Source organism: Notechis scutatus, chromosome 12 (genome assembly GCF_049901735.1).
Source record: "Notechis scutatus isolate UNSWTSFEM ecotype Mainland chromosome 12, rNotScu1.2, whole genome shotgun sequence".
NCBI classification, from domain to species: domain Eukaryota; kingdom Metazoa; phylum Chordata; class Lepidosauria; order Squamata; family Elapidae; genus Notechis; species Notechis scutatus.
Genome location: NC_142020.1, coordinates 276,708 through 292,734, shown reverse-complemented (window position 1 = coordinate 292,734; position 16,027 = coordinate 276,708). Strand labels below are relative to the sequence as shown.

At 40.8% G+C, this 16,027-nt stretch overlaps 1 protein-coding gene across 6 annotated transcripts in view; it reads right to left on the bottom strand.

Moving 5' to 3' along the window:
- LOC113422578 (testis-expressed protein 2-like) overlaps positions 1-16,027 on the bottom strand; it is a 38,500-nt gene that overhangs the window by 18,474 nt on the left and 3,999 nt on the right. For 5 of the 6 annotated variants that reach the window (XM_087973046.1, XM_087973044.1, XM_087973047.1 and 2 more), the window contains 6 exons: positions 10,325-10,538; positions 7,278-8,608; positions 6,803-7,003; positions 5,799-6,117; positions 3,456-3,679; positions 2,419-2,565 (listed from right to left, as the gene is read on the bottom strand). In XM_087973046.1, coding sequence (XP_087829172.1) covers positions 2,419-2,565; positions 3,456-3,679; positions 5,799-6,117; positions 6,803-7,003; positions 7,278-8,582 — 2,196 coding nt within the window. In that variant the 5' untranslated portion in view covers positions 8,583-8,608; positions 10,325-10,538. Of the gene's footprint in view, positions 1-2,418; positions 2,566-3,455; positions 3,680-5,798; positions 6,118-6,802; positions 7,004-7,277; positions 8,609-10,324; positions 10,553-16,027 lie in introns of all 6 variants that reach the window. The other variant, XM_087973049.1, reaches the window with a different exon arrangement.

Sequence of the window (16,027 nt, the reverse complement as noted above, 5' to 3'; positions counted from 1 at the left end):
TCTCTTCTTTTTTCTTATTGTGCTCTCTCTTTGGATAAGAATTTGTTATCCTTGTTTTTATCTTTAAAGAATAGTTTGGAAACTCACTTGTATTCTTTGTATGTAGAACACATTCGAAGTCATACTCTCTTTACTAATGCCTTGACTGAAGGAAATCAGAAGGCAGATGAATCCTTAAAGGATGTTATTTCTCATTGCCTATCCTCTTTTGCTGTAATGGTTTGGCCTTCTCAGTTGAAAAGTGACAAGGGCCTCGCTTATATTAGTAAGGAATTTCAAACCTTTTGTCAGAAATGGAATATTACTTTAGTGCACGGAATTCCTTAAAACTCTCAGGGTCAAGCTATAGTTGAGCAAGCTCATCGTACTTTTAAGGCATTGCTTCAAAAACAATTACAAACTGAGTCTGGCCCTTACCATCTGCGAAAGATTCAAAATCTCATTGCTGTAGCATTATATACTTGGAATTATTTAACCTTTTTAGATTCTCTTGCAGACTCACCTGTTAATTTACATTTTCGAACTACTGAATCTTTAGCAAGGCCTTTGGTAAAGTATCGCCAAGCTCCAGAACCAACCTGGAAAGGCCCTACACTGCTGATCACCTGGGGTTGTGGTTACGCTGCTGTGGAAGATCCTTCTACTAGACAAGCAGTGTGGGTTCCAGCGCGCTGTGTTCGTCTGTATCATGGCATGGCATCAGGGCCTTCACAACCCGATTCCGGATTTCAATCTTCATCTGAACACAGAAGTCCGGCTTCCAAGGTTGAAGCACCCGCAACCCATCACCTAGGGCCAGGTTAAATCTACTACATATCAAGCTCAACAACAACAACTGCAACAGGCCTCATTACCTCAGACTCCTGAAAATCTTGTTGCTGCTGTTTTTGCTATTATTACTGCTAATTCTGTTACAATTTTACTTTGTATTTTCTTGTTTATGATTAATGGTACTTCTGCTCAAAATGACATTTCTGTAGTTCGTCTTAACCCTAATTTGTGGGTTTGTCATGCACAATACATGTTTATGACCCATGGCACAAATATTACTTTATACTTGTTGATCATGAGCAAACACCTCGACTGCCTCATCATTACAATAGTTCATCTATTCTTCTGTAGTATTTCACAAACCTCCAGTCCCATTCCCAGAGCCAGCTAATTCTCTGATGGAACCAGCCTCAGGGAAGTGCACTGTGTCTCTAGTGCCTTTGTTGTGGTCCACTAGGAACTCAGAAGCGGGGAGGTGGGAACTTTAGCTGAGAATGATAACATATCAGTCAATCCATTTGCATCCAGAACATCAGCCTCTCTGGTTGCTTGGTCTAAATATGATGAGACAGTTTGCATGTTGTGGCCTGTCAGCCACCGGCTCCTCCAGCAGCCATACCAGGAAGAGGAGGAACAGCTGGGTCCAATGCCTGACACTCGGATGTGCAGAAGGCAGAGGAGAGGAGAGCAGTGGAAATCTGTGGGCCGGTCCTTGGGACAGAAGAGCCACTGCTGCTAGCAAAGCCCCATCCTAGCTCTGGGGATAAAAGGCAGGGGGCGGAGATGAATAGATGTGGCAGACAACTATTCATCTCCCTGCCGGACAGACTGGTTAGCCTGCTGTGTGTGAGAGAGTTTTTGCCAGGACTGCTGGCGCTCCTAATAAAGGAATCATTGATTTAACTACAGAGGTGTCGTGTTTGGGAGCTGGGTCAGAACACTGCAGCACTCAAAAATTAAATATATAGAAGAAAGTATTGGGTGCACTCAACTGATTTGGAGCAGGGAGCTTTGCATTATTTACAAAACCATAATCTAATAATGTGTGCTGAGTTACATGACATTCTAGGCTGAAATGTTGTTGAATTTGTGACTCAATGTGCTGTGGGAATGTAGGGTGAGGTCAGGGTGGGATTCAAAAATCCCAGCAACTGGTTCTGTGCCTGGTTGCTGGGTGGGCGTGGCCATGGTGAGCGTGGCCTACCGGAACTTCTGGGAGGGCCATTTTTCATCTTCCTCAGAGTCTGGAGACTTCCCTCAGGCCTCTGGGAGGGCGAAAACGGACTCCCCCATTTTTTGCCTTCCCAGAGCCTCTGCGTGGACCCTGCACTTACCTGCATCCAAAATAGGCCACGTGGAGACTCCTGGGAGGTGGGGTGAGGTGGGGTGGGGTAGATAGGGCCAACCGGTCGGTTCAACTACCAGTTCAGAGAACCAGATGTAAATTTAACATCTGGTTCGCTTGAACCAAGCCGAACCAGCTCAATCCCAACATGTGGATGAGCAAATCTGCTTCCAAATCTGTCTTTGGAGCCAGGCAAGCAATGCCTTCTGACTTTCTCAGCCTTCTTCCTGGACATCAGAGGGCAGGGATTCTTTGCTCCCTGGAAGTTTTCTCAAGAAGACAAAGAAAGCAGCTTTTCTCACCTTGATTCTGCCCAGTTTCTTCTGAATTTTGTCTGAAACTTGATCTGCCCAATATTTTTCCCTTAGGAAGTCCCAAAACATTCGGCCAAGCATTGCATTGACCCAAACTGTAGGAGGGTTGGGGGTCAGATTTTCATCCCCAGGGAACTGAAAAGAACAAAAGGAAAAGAAATCATTCATCTTATCAGCCACTTGCACTGGTGAGATCTAACCGCCCTTTACAGTTCTCACTATGTAAATCAGGGGAACTGGCAAAAATAAGTGGGGGTGTTTAAGGGAAGCACAACATACGTAAAAACAAGAGTGGAGTTTCCATTGCGTAGTTATCACAAACATCTTAATACTTTTGACACCACCCCCTTTTGCAAATGTCTCTGATTGCCTTGAGATTATGTGGTATTTTATTTTGGTGGTAAGATGGTATGTTTACCTTATGAGTCTGAAAGTTGGCTTTCAAAACATTTTAGCAAACTCTGAATACTTGGGGATGGTACCATCAGTTTTAATTTTTCAGCAAATGGAATGTCACACACCTTACCAGCATCCATAAACTCAGTGCATCATGTCTCCCTTGTCTTATCAAAAAATAGAGATTTTTTTTTTCCTAAGACTGAAGATCCGAGGACATAAAATGGGGAGTTTTGGGACAGCAATTGTGGCTGAAGCAGAGTATAAACAACTTCTAAATTGCAAAGAATAATAGATAACTTACAAAATGTCCAAGATAAATTCTCAATAATCAAAGCTCATTGATCACAACAGACAATTTTTGTTCAATTTTTGAAAAGGAGCTTTGAAAAACAATTCCTAATCTTTAAATTGAATTTGATACATTTTTAAAAAATACGTTTAACTTGTTCAATTTTATATACATATAAAGATAGTTCTTGTTTAACAACTACCTCGTTCAGTGATTGTTCACAGTTACAACAGTCATGAAAAAGTAACTTCACAACCAATCCTTTGTAAGATCAAACACACAGTTGCAGTTTCACTTGGTAACTGCTTTTCCTGGGATTTCAGCAAGATTTCCTCACCTTTTTGGAACCGGGGCTGTCTGCTATATTGGAGCAGGACTTTGGGTCGGAGTCAGTAACTGCTGGAATGATTTGGGACATGTACACATTGTAATCCAATAAGCGTTTTTCTCGGCTACCGATGCTCAGCACCTTGGGCTTAGTGGCAGGGAGCAGGTCTTCTGTGCTGCTGCTGCTGCTGTGATTGTGGGTCTCCTTTCCTGCAGGGATGGGCTGGATTATACCTGAGCAAGAGAAGGAAGGGCAGCTATAACAAAGAATGACGAGACTGGTCAGGACTGGAAGTGCAGCAATATCAAGGACATAAGGGTTTTGGTTCTGATGAAAATCACTCCAATTGGGTTTAAGTAAGAAACAAAAGTTAACCCCTCAGTAGGTTCTACTCCAATTTGGTCCTTGATGTTATTTACCTCCTAAAAAAAAGTCAACCTTATACTTGTTAACTGAAGAAACAGCTGCTTGGCTCAAGTGAGTCTATATGAAACCTTCCTTTTCTTTATCTATGGGTGCAGAAGAAGACAGCATGTGCAGAGGGAGTCAAAAAAGTAAAAAACCCACACCTTTATTATGGATGACTTTTTTATTCCCATCCACACACAGGTGGATGCTCTACCATTGCACGTATTACCCTTGGCCTTAGAATGGCATCCCCCATGCCCAGGAAAAATGTGGCAACAAAGAATTGGATTGAGATTGGGATTGGATTGGTTCAAGATAAAAACAGATGCCATTCAATTTAATTAAACAAAACATGATTTCATCCCAGAATTTCCTCATTCTGTTTCTGAAAAGGAAGAGGCAATCAATTCAAGGAACCCTAAAGAATTTACTCAAACAATGGAAAAAGAAATTGACTTCTTTTTTAAATAGAATAAAAGAGAAGATATTTCACTGCAAAATGTATGGGATACAGCTAAAGCGTATTTCTGGGGACTAGCTATAACTTATACAGGGAGGGGGGAAAATAGCAATAACAAAAGACACTAAAAGAACACAAAAGATTAGAATTAGAATTACAGAAAGAACCACCAAAAAAAGAACTTAAAAAATCAAATGGCAATAATAGAATACAAATTGAATCTAGTGGAAAAAGAATTGGCTCAAAAATTGAAAGTACAAAACAAAACTTTTTTGAAAACGCTAATAAACCAGGTAGATGGTTAGCATATAAACTAAAAAAAGAGAAAGAAAAACATTGATATATAGATTGGTAGATGAGAAGGGAACTCTTCATTACCAAAATGAAAATAAAAATAAAATAATTCAGGATTTCTATGAAAATTTGTATGGTCAAGAAAAAATTTCAGAAGATAGAATAAAACAATATTTGGAAAAAGCTGAATTACCTTAAGTGTCTGAAACAGTGAAAGCCATGTTAAATGAAACAATAACGATGATGGAACTAACAGGCAATCAAGAGACAAAAGAATAATAAAACACCAGGACCAGATGGATTACCAGTGGAATTCTATAAGTATCTACAAGACACTTTAGGACTGTCAATGCTGGAAGTTTATAATGAAGTATTGTTAGAAGCTAAAATACCAAATACTTGGACAGAAGCAAATATTACTCTTATTCCAAAAGAAGACTCAGACGTAATGCAGATTAAAAATTATAGACCAATATCATTATTAAATGTTATTAAGAAAGTAAAATGTTTAGCAATTCATTTAACAACAAGATGTCCTACCATCAAAGAAGACAATTACATCAAACTCCTGCAACAAATTAAATCAGACTTGGAGAAGTAGAAAAATGTACAACTATCCTTGATAGTACACGTTAGAAAAAATAGTAAAGCAACATATAGATCTAAAGCCAGAAATATTTTTGTTGGGTATTTTACAAGAGAAATATAATAAAAGGAATACATATCTAATTTTACATGTATTAACAGCAGCCAGCATTGTGTTTGCACAACAATGGGAAAATGAAGAGATCCCTACAGAAATTATATCAAAAATATTCAAATGTTCAGAAATTGATAGATTAACACTTAAAATTAAGGAGAAAGAAGAAACTGAATATATTGTAACATGGCATTTGTTTTATCAATAGAAACAGAAGTTAGAAATCTAAAAGTATAAGAGAAGGTTTAATTACAATGAACAATTACTAAAATGGATAAGTAAATATTACTACTATCATGTGATTATTACTAATGTTAAGAATATTATTCTTATTATTGCCTATATCTGAAACTCAATTGTTCTCTGACAGCGCACTGTTTATATAGATATTGAATTTTTATGTTTTACATTGTTAAAAAAAATGAAAAATATACAACAAAAAATTCAAGGAACCCTGGGAGTTGGACCCATGGTTCGCAGCCTGCTTTACCTGAGAGGAGTTCACCTTGGCTAGTGTGCTGTAGCTCATGGTGTTCAGGTTGGCAGGCCCTTAGGAGATATTGGTACCACTCTTCCTTATCCCTACCCGTTCTGCCAAAGAGATGAAGTGTCCTTTCTTGGACCTCAGCTGGGCATTGTCCTGATACGTCTTTCTTCTTTGGGTTCTTTTCTCCTGGAGAGTCCACTTCTTGGTCTTTTGTTGCTAGTGCTTTGGTCTTCAGATCCACTTCTTCTGGGAAAAGAATGCATATGGGATATTTTTTGTTCCATGTCCTTTTGCGAGCCAGCCCAGGTGGGAAGAGGAAGACCTGAAAAATAACAGACGATTTAAAGTCACAAGAGAATCAAGTCACTTTCTCCATGAAAAAACAGCATGGCCTGACAATCCTCTCAAGGAGTCCTATGTGTTCTATCTTATGAACTTTGGTGTTTGAATCCCATGAAACCTTGCCTTATCCTGTGATCTCATAGTAAGGATGATTATTCTAAGACATCTCCCATAAAGTTTCCCAAATCGCACAAGAATGGATCACTCAATGAGTTTCTAGCCATTTCAATTTTAACTTTCTTCTGAGACAGTTTTGTGGGGTAGTAGCTGTTTTGTGGGGTATGACAGCTAAGAAACTAAAGGCAAAGGCAAAAGAAATGCTGATAATGTGGAGCACTTAAACATTTAAATTAAATGACCTTCCTTTTGATTGAATACCTTATTAAAAACCCAGGGTCCAGCTTGAATCAGTGCAATAGGAAGAAAAGGACTTTAATCCCTTCTGGATTGCATTAGAAGAAAGGCTTCATTTGCATAAAGGAACAGGATGAAAGCTCTCCTGGCCTCTCCTACAAATTTCAAATCTGTACTTACTACACATACCCATCAGATACGTTATTATGATTCTTATGATTCCTTATGATTGAGAGCATTTGCACCAATTCCTTGTGTGTCCAATCACACTTGGCCAATAAAGAATTCATTCATTCATTCATCTATCTTACCTTAGCTCCACTCATATCATAAAGTCGGTGGGTCAAAAAAGCCACCTCAATGTTCTCTTCCCCAAAGGTGGCTCGCCGAGGGATGCTGCTTTGGGGATAAGACAACGTCAGGTTGGAGTTTTCTAAGGTCACAAATACGGAATGGGTCAGAGAAGGATGATAAATCTCAGGGTCATAAAAATGCATTTCGTTCATCCAACCCTGGAAAATGAAGAATTCATTTTAGTCAGGGAATGTTCAAAAGAAGAGTAAAAACATATCCATTATATTTTCAGCACCATTGTAACTTTGGCAGTTCACTGAACAGAGCAGTTGTTAAACATAGTCTGCCTGAATTTCCTTTCTTGAAGAAGCTCAGCCTTCCATCGTCATTTCCCTCTTCCTGTACAATTAAAGAGCCTGTTTTCTAAAGAAAAGAAGCAAGTTCAGAAGCCAGCCAGCTCTGGGCTTCCTCCCACCAGTGACCCCATCCTACCTTGAGCACATGGAGGTCCCATGGCTGCTGAGGTATCACTTGCAAGGGCAGCCTGCCCTGAGGAGGGGGCTTTTTCTGTGGGGACAGGGCACGCTTTGGCACCAGCAGCAAAATAACCAGGAGACCAAGAAGGAACCCACTGGCTAAGCCAAGGCAGAGGCCGGAGATATAAGGAGGCAATGGGAGGACCAGGTAATTGTAGGCCAAGATGGCAATCCAGGTAAGAACTTTACATGGCACTGGGCTGCAACACTTGGGGGGCTGGACTGCCTCAAGAGGTGAGAGAGTCTGCATTTCGCCAGCGGGCTTGCTTTTTTTCTCAGCCGTCTCAACCACCTGGAAGACATCCCCAGAGGGGCCCTCTTCATGCTGGCAATGTGGAGAAGAGGAGTCCCACTTCTGCTCTTCCATCTCCCCTGTCCCTGATGAGGTGGTCTCAGCCCAATCTGTCTCATGGAGGGGATGTTCCAAATTGCTCTCCAAGATGGGAGACCCCTTGAAATGATGAGAAAGGAAATCAGCCCCTTGCTGGTGCCCGGAGAGGGGTAACCGGAGTTTAGGGGACATGTTATTCTCATCCCCAATGATTTCCCTGAGCCTGCTGAGTGGCTCCTGCTTGGCTTCCGAAAACCTCCTTTTGGTGTCCTCAAACTTGGCTTCCTGAGCCTTGAAGAAGCTGCCCTTGTTCTCTGAAGGAGAATGATTGGGAGATGATGGAGCAGTCCTGGAATCACCATTTTTTTTCCTGGGCTGGGTGATTTGTCTCCACAGATGAACATTGAGCTTAGAGTCTGATTTGGACAGTGTCACCTCGGGCTCCAAGTGAGAAATTTCAGTGGAAATGGATTTGACCAAGCTCAACAAAGGCTGGGGTTTGAGGGATGGGCCTTCCCGGGACTCAATTACAGTTGAGAGGGATTTCACCAAGTGGATTAAGGGTTTGGGGCTGTGTGAGTTTTCCAAGCCAGTAGATCTCTGATATGGTGAGTGAATTGGAGACAGGGAGTGAGAAATGGGTGAGAAATCTGGTTCAAGGGGAAACAGAGGAGAGGATGGTCCACAGAAGGGATGCTCTTTGCAGTCATCTTCCTCAAAACTGTCGGCTGAGTTTGGAGCTGGAGCTTTCTCATCATCTAAGGCAAAGATCAGCTCATTTCCATATGTATCTTCCCACACAATGTCCTTTCCAGGCTCAGCAGCTGAGCAATGGCTTAACCTTTGGGAAGGATGGCATGTCTCTTTCCAGGGAGGGCAAGAAATATTTGCTGTAGAAGGATCTGAAGACATCTGAGGATGGTCAGCCATCTTTCATATCCTCCCTGGGACTGAGCCTATGGAATAGGAACAAACACAGAAGCTGAGAAACCTTAAATCCCAACCTAAATTCCTTCAAAGCAGCCATTTAATCATTCATTCAGCTTGTTCATGTTGACTCCTCACACCTCAAAGTAACACTTGTGATGCCATTCGGCCCACAGATATGCTGTAATCTAGAGATTCCGAGGTTCCATGAAGAGGGAGAAAGAACAGATGACTTCCTCTATATAATTTTAAGCTAGAATTTCTAACCACAATTTGTTGAACAAGCTGCAATAGCCTGGTATATTCATGATGCTTAGCCATCAACAGGCATGTCCCCAACTCAATTAAGTTTAAAAAAAGAAGAACTTTATGGCTGCTTATCACATAAATCAGTCTTACTTAATCGCTTTCTCAATTTCAAAATTAGATCCGAGAAAATGATTTAACAACCAATCCTATGTTCACACTGTTTGGCTGCTTAATCAATCATTCTGGTTTGACACAGTATAATTAAAGTAGGCTAATTTACAATACAGGTAGTCCTCGACTTACAACCACAATTAAGTCCAGAATTTATGTTGCTAAGTGAGAAATTTACTAAGTGAGTTTTCCCCATTTTATGACTTTTCTTGTCATATTTGTTAAGTGAATTACTGCAGTTGTTAAGTTAGTAATGTTGTCTCTAAGGGATTAGAGACATTTAACAGTTACATTACCTCAAGGGCAAAGACTTTGACACACACACACACACACACACATGCACGCACACAAGAGAAAAGAGAAAAGAGAAAAGAAAGGGAAAACGGAACTCTCCAGTTTACTCATCCTGGTCACTCTCACCATAAATCTCAATTAACCTAAATTAGGAACGGCAAAAATCTAGAAGGGGAGAAAGATCAATGTTTTCTTTTAATACCTTTATTTAGCCAAACTGTTTTTTTTTCCAGCTTTGTTGCTGATTAGTGTCCGTTCCTCACACAACCTGCACACACGCCTTTTCTTCATCCCTGCCTGGATGGGCCATTTTTCCCAATCCCAAGTTTCCGCCTCCCACATGGAGATCTTGGTGGGACTCTTGACTCTGAGCCATTGTCTGCAATGAGACTCCAAGGTTCCTTTCCTGGGTCTCTCACAAGCCACAGATTTATTCTGCCCCAGAGGTGGCATTCAGCAGGCTCTGACCAGTTCTGGAGAACCGGTAGCAGAAATTTTGAGTAGGTCGGAGAACCGGCAAATGCCACCTCTGACTGGAGATTTTACAATATCCTTCCCCTGCCAGGCCCACCAAGCACCGCCCACAGAACCGGTAGTAAAAAATTTTGAATCCCATCACTGCTCTGCACCATGAGGTGAAGGTACCTTTCAGCGTGTGGTCTGCCGCCCTGAGTTCTCAGGCAAAGGGCCTGGGAGGACATTAATCAGAGTACGAGCCCCTCCTTTTCTGATTAGGACTCTACCCAGTGATTCCCTGGAGCGACCTTCTCACTCACTTCTCAGTTTCCCTATTCACACAGTCTCTCTCTCTCTCTCTCTATGCTCTAACAGAAGATCCTGCGCTCCGGCCAAACCCCATTGCTTTTTAGAGTCTGTAGGTCACGTTCCTTTGGGACTAGCAAACAGCGGTTAGAAAAAGCATGGAGGGATCCAGCTGTGATTGGGAGAAGGGTCCTCTTGGTCACAAACAGGCATGCACACACTTCCCTCACTCTCCTGGGCTTCAAAAGCTAAAACATAGAGGTACTCACCTCCTTTCCAAACAGCCGTTGAGCTGAAGACTCAAGACTCCTTTTACTACCCTTGTTCCAGACGAGAAAGGTCTGGGGAATCCACCCACAGACACAAGGGATCTGCTGCCAGCAAAGATGGAGGCTTACCCGGGCCTGGTCTGTTGGTCAGGTTAGCTTGGAGTCCCATCTGGCATGCCAAATTATTGGAAGAAAAATCCAGTCTGGTTCCAAGCTGGGAGAAAGATGCTGGAAATAAAATGAGGCTGGCTAAAGGAAAGAAGATCTCTGTTCATTTGGATGCCAGAAACTTCAGTGACAGCAGCATGTTTCATGGGTGGCTGACAAAATGGGGTTGAGATAGGTGGGCTTTTATACATTCTTTGGAGCTTTGTGATTAAGAATGTGTCCTTTAATATTTTAATGGCAGTTGCCAGATTCCCAACCCCATGGGAATGTAGGGTCATGGCCGGCTCTATGGGCAAAAGGGGAAATACACATCCTAGGTTTTTGTCCTAGTAATCTTGTCAGCTCTGGCTTCCCTAGCCGTGTTGCTGATTTGGAGTCTCTGCTTATGAATAGATTGGCCCTGTCTGTCTTCCTATGCCTAGATTCAGGTAACTGAAAAAAATCCTTTTAGGTGCCTTTCTAAAAACACATCAGAATACTACATGTTCTATTGTGAGCTTGGTCTATCATTTGGAAAACAAATAAGATCACTCAAACACCAACACCCTGTCAACTGTCCAGCTGGAGGTTCCAAAAAGAGACCTCCTGGGACACTGTGCTTCCCAAAAGGAAAACTACACTACATTGGCACAGAAGAAACGAAACCATCTCTGGTTTTCCCACACACAAGAAACTTGCTCTTTCCCTCTGGCCATCCCCCCCAGTTCCTTGTGTTGCCCAATTAAACCCGCTTTTTTTGATACGGGAACAGTCTGGATCTCTCAAACCCCTGTGTTGTGGGACCTTGAGGTTGGCAGCAGGGTCCCTCGATCTGCAGGCTGGCATTCCGTTCCCTCCCTGACATACCATCCACCCCCCTCCTGACTGTTGTCAAGCTGAGAGCGAAGAAGCAACCAGGTGAAAGAGGGAATCGCTCTTGACACAGCTGTAGAGTCTGCCTGTGATTCAGCTAAACACTCACCCGATTCATTTTGTTTTAGAACTTGGCCAGGGACCAGCTTTCTAATACTTTTTATACAACTCATTTCACTACTTTTTAAGACTTTCAAATATATTTATTTCAGTCTGGAATGTAGATTTTAATTTTTTTGTTTGTTTGAATTCTGTTCTTTGTTAGTTGGCATTAATTGTTACTAGGCTGGGCAACTGTTAGAGGAAGAGAAGGAGCTAATTTTTGCAAATTGAGAGTTTAGCAAAGAGTTTGAATGCGAATAAGATTTTTTGTTTCTGTGCTTACAGCCGTTCCAGATTACTTCTCATGAATAATAGAGAAACAAACCGCCAAAAATGGACTATTTGCAATAAAATTGTAGTATAATTCTGAGGGGTGAAATTTCCTGATTTCCTTACATGCATTTCAGCATCAACATGCATTTTTTTCACCTCAAAATAATGCATACATTTGTTCCAGGTTTTGTGGCTTGAGAATAAGTCAAAAATTCTAGTTTCAGAAGTTTACTTCTTGCAGCCCAGGAAATGTATTTAATTCAATTCTAATGGAAGTGTAAGTTGCTTGGCACTGCTTTAAAACATGTATCTCAATAAGCATGGTGATTTGTTAAGGAAAGAAACTAGAATCTAGGGATGTTTGGTTTTTAATTTGAAAATTCATGAAAATAATAGTACTAACACTCGGCCTCTCTGAGATTGGCAACAAGACCAAGGAATATTCATTCCGATTTTTTTTTACCAGAATATGAATTTAACTGACATGTAATTTAGAAGCGTCATCTCACAACTGCACGTCATAAGGTTTGGGCACAATGGTCACAGTTCCCACTCCTCAAAAAGTTCGCATATTTCCAGACAACTTTGTGAAGCTGAAATGTTCCCTGTGCGCCAAAGCTAAAAATATAAAAATATAAGATGTAGCATCACCTTTTCTACCACTTTGCAGCCTTCTCAGAATAAAGAGCAAGGCTAAAAGGATTGAAAAATTTATGTCATTCTCAAATAAATCAAAGTGAAATGGGAAATTAATCCTGTGCAATTGTGGGCCCTTATCTAACTACATATCAATCCCATTAATGGGCAGAAAGGACACAAAGATTCTGCACCAGGAAGCTTCTGAAGATCTTTGGATCTTGCAAAAGATCTGGCACTTACTTATTTACTTTAATTATTTATTTACTACCTTTATTATTTTTACAAATAACTCAAGGCAGAGAATACCATACACCTTCCTCCTGTTTTCCCCAAAACAACAAACCTGTGAGGTAAATTGGGCTGAGAGTAAGTAACTGGACCAAGGTGACCTAGCTGCTTCCATGCGAAAGTAGGACTAGAAGTCGCGGTCTCCCACTTTCTACATTGGTGCCTTGACGGCTACATTTGATGCTACCTTTGGGTGCAAGTTTTAAAATGAAAGCACAGCAGATGCTTCTGCTTTAAAAAAGAGGGTGAAAGAGCAAATATTCTAAACTGAGAAGCAAGACAGAGGAGCTTCACAACTATTTCCCCTTGGCCGAACAGCAGAATAGAATGAGGATCCACTCAGGTTTTTGTATCAGTATTTTTGTGCAATCAAAGGGCTAGAAAACTATTTTTTTTTTAAAACAGGAAACAAGGCTGGCTTGGCTATCATCTTTAGATTGATGCAAGCAGGGGAACCGTTTCTCCAAGCTCCTCTGGCTGCAGAGATCATCTCAATCAGAATAGAGCTGGAAGGGACCTTGGAGGTCTTCTAGTCCAACACCCTTTTCAAGCAGAAGACCCTAGACCAGGGATGTCAAACTCAAGGCCAGCAGGCTGGATCAGGCCTGCGGAGTGCTTAAATCTGGCCCGCAAGGCAAGCCTGGAAGTAGCATCCTGCAGTTCCCAGTTTTTGGCCTGGACAGCCTCCTACACCACTCTGCCGGCCAAAACGGGGCCCCCTCTACACACCATTTTGGCCAGCAAAGGGCTATAGGAGCTTTCAAGGCCGAAAACAGGGTGCGGGGCCCCCCACACATGACCTCCATGCCCCATTTTGGTCGGTAAAGTGTTGCAGGAGGCATCCATCCTATCTCCCCTCCAGCCGGCTCACAGAAAACCACAATGCTGATCCGACCCACAAATAAATCCAGTTTGACACCCCTGCCCTATACCATTTCAGACAAGTGATGGTGTCCAGTCTCTTCTTAAAACCTCCAGTGATAGAGCACCCATAACTTCTGAAGGAAAGCTGTTCCTCTGGTTAATTATCCTCACTGCTAAGAAGTTTTTCCTTAATTCCAAGTTGCTTCTCTCCTTGATTAGTTTCCATCCATTGTTTCCTGCCCTGCCCTCTGGTGCTTTGGGAAATAAATTGACCCTCTCCTCTTTGTGGCAACCTCTGAAATACTGGAATACTATTATGCCCCCCTTAGCCCTTCTTTTCTCTAGACTAGTGAAACCCATACCTTGCAACCGTTCTTCATGTTTTAGTCTCCATGTCTTTACTTGTCTTAGTTGCAACCAAGGAGTGCATTAGCTTTTTGGTGGTGGCCGCACACTGCTGGCTCATGTTTAAATGATCATCCACTAGGACTCAAAGGTCCCTCTCACAATTGCTGTTTTGGAGTCACGTTTTGCCTAATCTGTACCTTTGGTTTTTCCTGCCTAAGTGTAAAAGTGGCACTTACTCCTATCATCATGAAGTGCTTTGAGAAATTGGTCTGCTGGCACATCGTTTCTGGTCTTCCGCATACATTTGATAAACACCAGTTTGCATACACAAAAAGTAGATCTACAGAGGACTCTATAGCCATCACTCTTCACACTGCCCTGACTCATCTAGAACAGCAGATGGGCTACATGAGGATGTTTTTTTTGTGGATTTTAGTTCTGCATTTAACACAATTCTTCCACATAGACTAGTGTCTAAACTTCTGGACCTTGGGCTTTCTAATTCAATCTGCCTTTGGATTATGGATTTCCTGTCAAAATCATGTTTGTATTTTAGAAGACATTATATACGGGAGTCTCTGTGGTTAAACTGGGGGAAGATTAAAAGACAATGTTATTTGAAAATTCCAGTCTGGCTATTGACTATTGAAGCATTTTCTTACCCTATAATATACAAAAAGGAACAAACAGTTAGATATGGTGAAATATTGAATGAAAAGGGTGAACTCAAATCTATACAAAAACTAGAGGAACAAGGTATAAAGATGAATTGGTTTTCATATGCGCAAATACATTCAAGGTATGATAAAGATTCTAAAATGGAAGGTTTCTATGATAAATTGACTGATTTAGATAAGATTTTGACAGGTACTGATGAAAAGGTGATTAAAAATTGTATGGATATTTATTAGAAATTAAATTAGAAGAAGAACAAGTTAAAGAAACTATGATTGCTTGGGGGAAGAATTTTGGATATGGGATCAATTTAGAGAAATGGCAAAAATTGTGGTCTCAAAATTATAAAATGACAATGTCAACAGCATATAAAGAAAATTTGTATAAGATGTTTTACAGGTGGCATTTCCCCCCGACAAGAATAGCAAGAATGTTCAAAAATAAATCCGAAAAATGTTGGAAATGTCATCAGACACCTGGCTCATATTACCATATGTGGTGGACTTGTGCGGATGCTAAAAAATACTGGACTAAAATCCACATGTGGTTGGAAAAAATGACAAAAAAACATATAGACTTGAAACCAGAGATATTTTTATTGGGAATTTTACCTGAAATATATAGTAAAGACTTGAAATATCTAATTGTAAATGTATTAACAACGGCTAGGATTGTATTTGCTAAAAACTGGAAAAATGAGAAAACACCATCACAGGAAGAAATCATTAAGAAAATATTGGAATGTGCTGAAATGAGTAGATTGACATTTGAAATTAGAGAACAAGAGGATAAACAATTTTATAACATTTGGGATCTTTTCTATCAATGGTTCGACAATAAAATACAGTAATGAAATATGTAGACTTTTAGAAAATAATAAATATATAAAGATGTACTTCTTTCTTATTATATCTACAAAATGATTTTAGGATAGATTTGGGATGTTAATATGAACTGTTATAAAATAAACTAAGTAAATTATGATTATCTTGTAAAACATGAATGAATAAAAGTATAGTCAAATGATTGATTAATAATGATACTAAGGTATTTAATTTTAGATTGAAAATATGAGATTATATGCAATGTAATTGTAATTGAAGACTACGAAATGGAAGCACAAAACAATTTGTAAACCAACCGGCAGACTGTATGTACACATATGGAAGATGGTTTGATGTTTTTATGTTTTGTTTGTTTATGTTTGTTTTTAAAAACCAATAAAAAAATTTTTTTTAAAAAAAAAGAAAGGGCAGGCAGGGGCCTCTTTCACCTACAAAGGCCTTTCCTCCTCCAGATCCTTCCCTTCGGCAGGGGGTCAACTGGGGGGTTGCAAAGGAGGCGCTGCAACCTGCCTCCTGAATGGAACCAGCACTTCCAGGCGCAACAGGGAATCTGCAGCTGGGGGGGAATGGGTGGAAGCATTCCCTCCCAAGGTGGAGAAGGAGGGACAGACCAAGTTTGAAACCCCCCCCCCCAAAAAAAAGAGTGCAT